Raw genomic sequence first — 10625 nt, 5'->3', positions numbered from 1 at the left:
TTAATGTTACTTATACGGATTTTAAATCTCTGATATAGATAAGCCCTATCATTATGCTAAAAATTTTCATTTAATTAAATGGATTGGTAAGGTTGGTGATATCTAAAATGGCATACTTCATTCTCAAATGCCAAAAAGCAGATTAATACTTTTAGTTTTAAGAATTAATATCAAATAATTTAACTTATTCATAATAGTTTTTTTGCCATGGCCACAAAACAATCCATCACTTAAAAATAATTTAGAGGCCAGACTACAACTAGGGGAAAGAAAACTACAAAATATTGCTCTTTGGTAAATGTGAGACCTTCCAATTTCTGCATTCTCCAAAAGATACTTCTCTTAGATCTTTGTATATGCATTTCCTCAATACGATCACTCCAAAAGCAATGACACCGACATGAAACCATGAGTACTCTAAAGTTTTAGATTCAAGCAACTGCGCCAACATGATACCAGAAGTCCTCCAAGGTTTTTGCATTCTCAGAAAAATACTTGTATAGGATTACTCCATCTGCAAGACCAGTAAGGCTCTCAATCTTGATGGCCTTCAAGCAATGCCGCCAGCACAGAAATGGTAGAAATTTGCAACAACTAGGATTCTCCCCTTCATAAATAGGCTTTTCATAAGAGAACTGAAATACAGACAGACTGTTAGCAACATGGGAATTCTAGTAAACAGCCATCTTATCCGCCTAATTATCCAATAAAAAAATAAGGCACGAAACTTAAGGGTCTCAGTAACATTAAATCAGTCTCCTTTAAAGATCAAAAGAGAAAATGGTGTTGAATTAAAATCAAATTATGATAATAGTGCAAATCATTGTGTTATTGCAATTTTTTTTTTTTTTTCATTAATGTACTACTATTATAGTGCCACCATAGTAAGTTTTTAGTCAAGGCCATATGAATCTATCAAAAGTTCTCTCGCACACACATTCTCTATTGCTTAGTAAGTTACACACACTTGGTAGGTGCTAAACCAGCAATTGGCATGGAACCACAAAGTGATTAAATCACATAAGCTATAAATTAGATCATCGAGATACTAGAATTCTCAATAAATACTGAAGTAGTTACATAATCGGAGATAAAACATGTAGTGTAAAGCCACCCAAGAAAAAGAAGAAAACTATTAAAGCCACGTTCGTACAATAAAATTTGCTTCATATATAAATATAATCCAGTAAATATTTCATAAAGCAAATTATTTTTTGTTATTTAAAATAATAAAATGTCAATTATTTCTTACTTGATATGGTTGATCCTTTGATAGAAGGAAGAACAGGACACAAAAATTTAGTAAATTACTCACATTGAGAAATCTATCCAAAAGAATAACCAGTATTGGACAAAAAACCAAACACTTCCTTTTTTTCTTTTAATATGATTATGAACATTAAATTGTAATGATTTGCCTCTCGCAGTGCAATTATGTTTCTAGAGTTTCTTTTTTTGGTCAAGACCCATCCTCTTTCTCTCTTTACAATCCACCAATGAGAGATTCAGAAAAGGCGCAGCTCTCTTAAGGACAATACTCAGGTATTGAATAGGGGATATCTGTTTGGAACTTAAATTTCACTTGGAATATCTAATTCTTCTCATCTGTACAAACCTTTAACAATGAATCCAACTATGGTTGAAACTAATTGAGGATTTCGTTGGCTACTAAGGAAGTGTATTACTCTCCCTCCCTTTTACCGGGAAAAAAGGGATACAAGTTTATTACATCTAAATAGTTTAGAAGGGCTCCATTGGTTAGAAGAAAATATAGTGTATTACATTTACGCGCACCTATGAAATGATTGTGTACTACACCTATTCCTATTCAACAACAAAGGTAGAGATAAATGAGCTCACTAATTCTAAGCCAATCAATTTCCAGGGTGAGCTTTTTGTTCTCAATCGAAAGAAAAAAAAAAAAAAAAAATCTAGAGGGCAAGGTGATAGACGGAGGCAGTAACTTTCAAAATGTCAGCCTAATTGGCTTGAGGATCATGAAGAGTTCCTGATGAAAGTAGGTAGTTGAAGTTTAATGGAGGAACCTTTTTCCAATCACAAACCCTAATTTCACCTAGTTAACCTGATTGGATGGATCCAAATTCTTTCTATAAATTCATACTTTCTAATAACCTTTATCATTTCAGCATACCTAGTTAACCTGTGTACACAATGCATAGGCCAGTAATGGCAGCACACTTCACAATTGCCTTTCTTGTCTTTCTACTCAGTGCCCATGTTGAATTTTGACCAGCTCCAGCAAACCATAACTCACGATTAGGAATTCATCAAAGAGATCATCTGAATGCTAGAAATGGCTATCTAAAATCTCTTCATTTGGGGTAACCTCCACAAGTCATTCTGGGAGTGATCGCACTAGCTTGGGTTCCTCGTATGAATATATCTTTTTTGATAGCATGGATTATGACCAGTATAGGAATCATTTGCTAGAAGGATCTTTGCTGTAGCCCCTTCAGCACTGATACATGCACCATGGCTGGATGGTCATTAGTTACCATTCTCAAATCCATATGTTCCAAACCATGTCTTTCATTTTCTTATACCAATGGTGTGGGTGGGATTGTGATTGAAACACTAACTCGGAATACCCTTATGATTCATGGAAATAGCCTTAGTACCACAAGGGAATTCCAAAGTTTTTTTTTTTGGGTTTGTTGGGTCACATATAGAGTCACATTAGGATCATAGGGTTGGTAGGAGTGCACTTTCTTTGCCTTCGCAACTAGGGGTTCCAAAAAAAGGGTCTCTTGCTACTTCTTGGCATTCAAGTTCATTATCAAAGTAAGCTTACATACAACTTTATGAAATTGTTTCAATTTCAATTAGAATGTAATTAAAAAGCTTTAAGTTTAAATGTTAAAATTTTGAAGCACTGATTTACTAGAAACATTATGTGCATACAATGAGGACTTCTGAAACTATAAACTACATTAAAAATCTTTACTATTACATAACAAGAACCAACTCTAATATCCAACATATTGAAAGCAGTCTCGCAGCAAAAAAAAAAAAAAAAAAAATATAACGTGAATGGTGTCTAACAACAAGAACTTTGTTTAAAGAACTAAAGAACTATTTAGCACCCTTGGCAATCATCAGCCAAAACGTATTAACAAGTTTCTACATTATAGGAAATAAGAAGATTTAATACCTTGAGAGTTATTTGGTCAAAATCAAGAAATGACTTGTAGCTGAATTTCATTGATAAAATGTCTGGAAGAGGAAAAGTCCATAACAAGCTATCCAGAAGTTTATCCATTTCATTTCTCGGAAATGACTGAGATATCGATAGCTCCAAATGCTTGACATTATATGATGGTGACGGTACGGTTTCTCTCAATTCTTTTGGAATACTAATTTTCTTCACATGAAGTTAAACAAAAGAACAGATTAGAGTATATATATATATATATATAATGAAACAAAAAGTAAAATATATTGAAAGAAATCAATTTACAGATCATTAAAAGAAAGAACTATAACCAGTAATACCTTGATGGAGGGAATTAACAATTCCAATAATTTTGTATTATTCAGCTTTGAGAGGAGCTCAATATTCTCATCATTTAAAAGAATATAAGAATCCAAGAGTGGAAGCAAACCGTAGAAAGCGTATGACAGGGCCAAAGCATTCAATGAAAAGGATTTTATATAACCACCAAGATAACAGAATGAGAATCTACATAATTTAGGAGCATCAATCTTAACTTCAGCCATTTTGCACTTATATGATAATTCCAATGTTTTAAGATGGTGACATGAAATCTCTATTGTTTTTGTCTGGAAGGAAGGGTTTAGCCTTAAGGTCTCGAGCAGAGGAAATCCAGAGAGATGATCATGGAGTGCTAGCCACTTGTCCGTTTCCTCGGACGAATGTAAATTTAACTCTTTTAGATTTTTAAAAGGAAGCAGGTTAAGCTCAGACTGTAGATTCTGAAATATAGACAGACAAGAAAGATTTGATGCTGCCATTTTGTGGGTTTCTTTCTCTTAACCTTCTGACTTTGCCATTTTGTGGGAAAGAATATCCTATCAAATCTCAGAATTGGGAAAGTAATCCAAACATGTTTCCATGCAGTCGACAATAAAGTAGATTGAACTACTTGCTTAGTGGAGAGGAATGAAAGAATGTGTTGACGAAGAACTTCTGGCAACTCAGATATACGATCGTGAACTATGTTTTGCTCCATAACAAGTTGAGAATGAGTGAATATTATTTGTAAATTGTGATAGTAAATAGACTCCAGATGTATTTTATTTCAGATATACGGCCGTGAACTTCTTTTTGCTCCATAACCTGTGAGGTGAGAATGAGTGAATATTTGTAAAACTAGATATTAAAGAAAAGAAAAAAAAAGAAGTGAAATACAATGAGAATCACCAAAACTAGAAAAGCATTATCATGCGAGTGAAAGTACTACACAAATCTTTTCAACAACCAATAGAATCCCACAACTTCACAAATTTCTCTCAATTTCCTCAGATTGACTAAACCAGGATCCAAATTGTGTATCATGCCACTGCTTTTTCAAAATTTCTTCAAAACCTAGCTGCTAGCACAATATTTCCTAGTCCTTGATGTAATGCATTTTTCCTATATATTTTCTTTCCTTCATATTTTTTTATGCCCAAATGACTTACCCATGAAATAACCAAAATCTCTTGCTAAAGAGTGAGACAAATTGGAGCAGCAACAAAGCAATTTAGATTAATCTCAAATAAATAATAATAATTTCAAATTTATATTATAAGGCTCAATTTGATACAGAAAGCTTAAAAAAATAAATTTAGCTACCTTCTGTTGTGAACTTGGGTAATTGAAAGATAGTGTAGTCAATTCGAGATGATCAATCTTCTAAACTTGAGAGAGGAAATAGACGTTTTTAGTTAATTTTCTGCTTAATTCTCATTAATGCATTTAATGTACATAAATAGTCAAAGATGAGATAACCTCATCAACAAATCTTAAAACAAATGAACTAATCCTATCCTAAAATACAGGAATTAAATTGAATATATATAAATAAATAACAATACTAATCTATCTAAGAAATTCTATCACTAAACTAAATTCAAATCATTTATCCAACACTTGGGTTGTAACACCTTCACTCACTTTTGTGCCCAAAAATGTGAGGTTCATTACTAATTTTGCACTAAAATAACTTTCTTGAAATCATAAAGTAATGTATTACTATATACTGAGAAGATGATTTTTAGAGGAAATGAATATAAGCCAGGTAATTGGAATTGGTCATAGTATGAAGTCCACTAAAGTGCGGGTCATTATTGACAGAACCTCTGTAATGCAAGCATTTGTACAACCCATTTCTTGATACCTTTAAAGGTATCACCAATGGGTAATTCTAGGAGTTCATAGCGTAAAGCGCCATTTGCGTAAATGCTTACAAGATACCAAAAAATGGGGGCCCTATCCTAGTATTCAACAAACAAATAATTACTGTATCACAGCTCCTCACAAACATATGTACTTTGCTTACCTCGTCACTGTAACTTTACAGGACTTCAAGACATTTGACAAATAATGAAGCAAACACTTCCATTTAACGTTTCTTTTAAAGTTTAAACCAATCAAATTTCAATTCTTCCATTTACGCCATTTTTATCAATTTGTTTTTCTACATGCATATAGATTTAAACAGTTGTTGAAACATTAAGTATAAGTCTAATCAATCCATCAACAAGGTGATATATTAATCAATCTATCAACAAGGGGATATATTATTGATTTTCAATTGTGGATAGTTTCCCCATAAATTACTCACACTCTGAAAACTTAAATATTTAATTTTATAATCTAGTTCTTAAGAAAGAAAAAAAAAAAAAAAAAAAAAAAAAAACCTTAATTTCTCAAGCCACTTCTACCAATTAAACAAACAATTAAAAAGAAAACACAATTATTAAATTTAAATATAAAAAACAATAATAAAAATTTGGAGACGGTTAAAGTTAACAATCCTATATTATAAGCGTCAAAATCAAATTCTGAAATCTGAAAGAAACTCAAATTGAACACAGGTGGTTATCAAAAAAAAAAAAATTGAACACAGGTGGCACAGTCATATATGTATACATACGCACGGTCACCAACAAAAAGAAAGAGAGTCAGAGAGATACATACTGCAGATGAGATTGAGGGCCTGGAGGCTAGACTGAACTGGTGTGATTGGAATGGGAATATATATATATTCAGATTTTATTTTGGGATTGAATACATTATTATTTATATATTAGTAAAGATGAGTTTTTGTTTTTGGATTTAAGAAAAGTCCTATTTCTCCTAAATCCTAATACAGAACGGAATTTGGTTTATTTGTGTTATATATTTCCTTAAATTTTAAGTTAATTAGTTTTTTTTTGATAAAGTTAATTTATTTAGTCCAACTCAAGTACGGAATTTCAGTCCTAATCTTTATTAACACAATCACTTTTTATTTATTTATTTATCTATTTATTATTATTTTATTTATTTATTATTTATTGTTATTGTTACAAGGATAGAATTTGTAGCTATTAAAATTTTAGGCTGTACATGAACCACTAACAAAGGTAGAGTCAAGGTTTGAGTCGTTGTGGTCCAAACCTTCATTTTTTATTTTATAAACGAAAAAAAAAAGTAAAATTTGATTGGGTTCAATTTAAGTGAGGCATATTTTACTTAAAAAACTGTTGAGAACTTTTGCCTAATAAATTATACAATAGTATTTGATGAAGCCGAAAATGTGCCTTGTCAGTATGTTCTTCGTCAGAAGGATGGACGAGTTCCGGACTTGTAGTCAATACAAGAAAGAAGCAAAGAGGGTACCTTCGCTGGCGTGAGGCCAGCCGGGAATACTCCGATGTTTAAGTCAGATTACACAATGCAAACTTAATTTGCTCACAGTTTGCTATTTTCTAGCTTTTTTTGTTCTCTTACCTTCTTCTTCGCACCGGGCTCCCTTTTTATAACCCTCCCTGGGTGGCGCAGTTATGTTCATTAAATGCTGGGTTGAGCGTTTCTCTCCTGACCTTTGCATTTATTGAACAATGATTGCCTCAGTTATGGTGTAACGGACGACCATTGCGCCACTCTTGTTTTCGTAATGACTCCTGGTGTAATTAGGGAAGGATAGCTCTCCGGCAAGTGTTCAGGTGTGCTATTAATGCACGTATTCCGCATTGACTGTGATGACGGGGTCTTGCCCTTATGTTCGTCTACTACAAGGACGCAAGATAGGTCGTCTTCCTCACCGACGATCAATCGTCGGTCTTGTCGACGATTGATTTCTGGTCTTCGTCAGTTGCCCCCCATTCCTTGATCGTCATGAGTTTAGACGATATTCGGAATGGGATTGGACACGAGGATTCAGTTTTCTACAATTTCCAATGCCAGTTGTCCCGACTTAAATGCGACGTGATTGCCTCATCGGGAAACGAGCACGTGTTAACTCTCGGTGGGAGGTGTGTGTGAGTTTTCCTCGTTTTTGGCACGCTATAATTTTGGGTTTTCTTTTTAGAGAAAACCGTTCCCCTTACATCCTCCTATTTTGCCTATCTGCTGGAGCGCCAAGCAGTTCATCTTCAGAAACATCCTGGTAAGGTTTCTTTGCCTTTTGCTTTAATGGTTGGCTTTGAGCATCTTAGTCAAGAGTGCCCTTCGGTCTCTTTTTTATTTGCCAGGTTGGGAGTTTTTCTTGAGCATTCTTCCGATCGACGCCCTCCCTGGGTCTATTTGTGTCTCGTGATTCTGCTATTAGGCCCGTTTATTACTCTCTATCCTTTACTTCACCAGTCTTTAGCTAGGTATCACTTGGGATGGATCCAATCGAGTATATGGTAGATGATGTTAGGTCGAGTGAGTTGGAGACTGGGTTGTCTTCCAAAGCTGAGTCTCTAAATCAAGTGATTGATACAGCAATTTCTAGGCTANATTCTGAGTCTTGTTGTTTGAAGGTGAGTCATCTGAAGGGTTTTAGGAAGAGGTTTCAGTTTCCCAAAGGCACTTCTGTCAGGTTGCCTCGTTTGGGTGAGAAAGCTTGCGACTTTGCTCATGGGGAGGTGTGTTTTTATGAGGCCCAGTTTTTGTGTGGCCTTCGATTCCCGGTTCATCCCTTCATTTTGCACCTTTTGGACGCCCTTCAAACTGCTCCTGGTCAACTGGTCCCCAATGCTTGGATGACGGTAATAAGTTGTATGGTCATTTGGGTATCTGCCTGTGATGGAGAAATGATTATAGTAAACGAATTTCTGTTTTTGTATCGTTTGAAGCCGTCTACCCATTATGGGTATTTTGAATTTTTACCCTGGGATAGGAAATTCAAAGTAGTGAGGGATTTCCCTTCGTCCTTTCGTGATTGGAAATCACGGTACTTTTTCGTCTATGGATCAGGTTGGGAAACCTTATCCGACGATTTGTGGGGGGAAGTCCCAAGATTGCTCCAAAAATGGGAGGTTCCAGCACTTGGTGCGTATTCTTGTGAATTTTTCTGCTTCTTACCCTGGTGCGTATTCTTGTGAACTTTTTCTGCTTCTTACCCTGCTTTGAATGTTTATTTGGCGTTGTTATTGGTCTGGTTTACAGATCTTGATCGTCCAGATCTTGAAGATCAATATCGTCATCGAGTCCAAGCTGCACTTGATTATGCTTGCGGGATAGAGGACTTCGACGATCTTCTTGACCCCTGTCACTTATACGATTGCTGCTTAGCCCCTGAGCTGTCAAAATACGTTTTGGAAAAAATTCGTCGAGAAGAGAAGAGAAGAGTAAGTTCGTCTGTTAACTGGTTTTCTTCCTTTGACTTCGCCTGTTATCTGATCGTCTCTCTTTCTTTTTGCAGAAATGGCGACCTGATACAGTAGAGATAAATATGCTCAGATTAAGAACCTGAAGAGCGAACCTTTGGCCAGTTTGACTTCTGGCTCAAAGAAGAGGAAATTGGGCGATGAAAAGGTTGAAGTTTCCCTTCGTCCTTCCGCGCACATTGCTCCTCCTTCTCCAACTCCATCCTTAGAAGTGACTGCTATTTCTCCCCTAGGGACCCGTGCTAGAGGCAAGAGCAAGATTGGGATGAATGTATGGGACGATCCGGCCACAGCTTTAGGCCATGCGCACAACATCATTACAACTGACGAACTGAAGAGTTTGTCGTCCGTTCCTTCACATGAGCTTATCAGCTGTCACATTCACAAGCTGGTGCAGGTATGTCGTCCTGATTTCCTTGCTTTACTTATTTGCTATGGAGTGTGTACAACCTCCTTTCCTCTTTTTAGGTACTTGGGGAGTCTTTGCGTATTACGACAGACTATTTGGGCACGGAGGAGAAAATTGTGATGGCTTCATCAAAGGCAGAATCTGTTGAGGCTGAATGTTCGCAGTTGAAGAAGGATCTGATCGTCGCAATGAATGAGCGGAACAAGGCCAATTAGAAGGTAAAGGAGCTCTCTGAATCCTTACGTGTGGAGAAGGCTCTCGTCATTCAGAAAGACGAAGAGATCCAAGCTGCCTTGCTGAGGATTGACGAGGAAGGGGAGAATGTCATTCAAAAATTCAAGCTATCAGAAGAATTCTTGGACCTCTAATTTTTGCAATATTTCAAAGGGTTTGAACTTTTGCGTCGCTGGACCATGAAGCATCATAGCTCAGCTATGGATTTTTCTAGCCTGGACTTTGAGAAGATTGATATTGAAGTCCTGGAAGACGAAGCTAAGGAACTGGAGGAAGCTGAGTTTGGGGTGCTGGAGAAGGATAAAGCAGCTGAAGACAGGAAGGACGATGGAGCGAACAAGGTTGCTGATGAACCTCCAACCCTTCCTGCATAAGTATTTATTTATTTTTTTTTGAAAACAATATATTTTCCCCTTCTATGTTTGGGGGTTTCTTTTGTTAACAAACACTGGTTACCTCTTGTTTTGAGGTGAATATTTCTCTTCTGTAGAGACGGGTTTCCCCTTGGTTTTGGGGCCGTCTATCAAACTGCTTATTACTTTATTCATGCCATCATATGTTGTTGCTTCTCTTCACTGAACTTTTTTATTCTTGCGATCTTTTTTATGCCAGTTGAAGTTTGTGCTTGATTTGGGCATAGAACTAGTGATTTGCTTTTCAGGATGATTTTGACTTGTCAGGGGATTTTTACCCTATGACTTTAAGTATTCATCATCATTCATATTGACGAGATTTTTATCCTTGTGATCCAAACTTATAGTTTTTATCAATTAAGTTCGGACTTTAATCTCGTTATTCCTTTTGATGGGATTTTTATCCCTGTGATTTAAACTTATAGTTGTTATCACTTAAGTTTGGACTTTAATCTCGTCATTAGTATTGACGGGATCTTTATCCTTGTGATTTAAACTTATAGTTTTTATCACTTAAGTTTGGACTTTAATCTGGTCATTCATATTAATGGGATCTTTATCCTTGTGATTTAAACTTATAGTTTTTATCACTTAAGTTTGGACTTTAATCTGGTCATTCATATTGACGGGATCTTTATCCTTTGTGATCTAAATTTATAGTTTTTATCACTTAAGTTTAGACTTTAATCTGGTCATTCATATTGACGGGATCTTTATCCTTTGTGATCTAAACTTATAGTTTTTAT

At 35.5% G+C, this 10625-nt stretch overlaps 1 protein-coding gene across 1 annotated transcript; it reads right to left on the bottom strand.

The window, feature by feature from the left end:
- Positions 1–216: 216 nt before the first annotated feature.
- On the bottom strand, positions 217–6308 carry LOC136065552 (uncharacterized). Its single transcript, XM_065768895.1, has 4 exons — positions 6164–6308; positions 3514–4318; positions 3173–3382; positions 217–635 (listed from the first exon to the last, which is right to left on the bottom strand). Exons 2-4 carry the CDS (start codon positions 3991–3993, stop codon positions 432–434), a joined length of 894 nt encoding a protein of 297 aa, XP_065624967.1. The 5' UTR covers positions 3994–4318; positions 6164–6308; the 3' UTR covers positions 217–431.
- Between the last annotated feature and the right edge of the window lie 4317 nt (positions 6309–10625).

Source organism: Quercus suber, unplaced genomic scaffold (genome assembly GCF_002906115.3).
Source record: "Quercus suber isolate HL8 unplaced genomic scaffold, Cork oak 2.0 scaffold_1017, whole genome shotgun sequence".
Classification (NCBI taxonomy): Eukaryota; Viridiplantae; Streptophyta; class Magnoliopsida; order Fagales; family Fagaceae; genus Quercus; species Quercus suber.
This window is presented reverse-complemented; position numbering and strand designations above follow the sequence as displayed.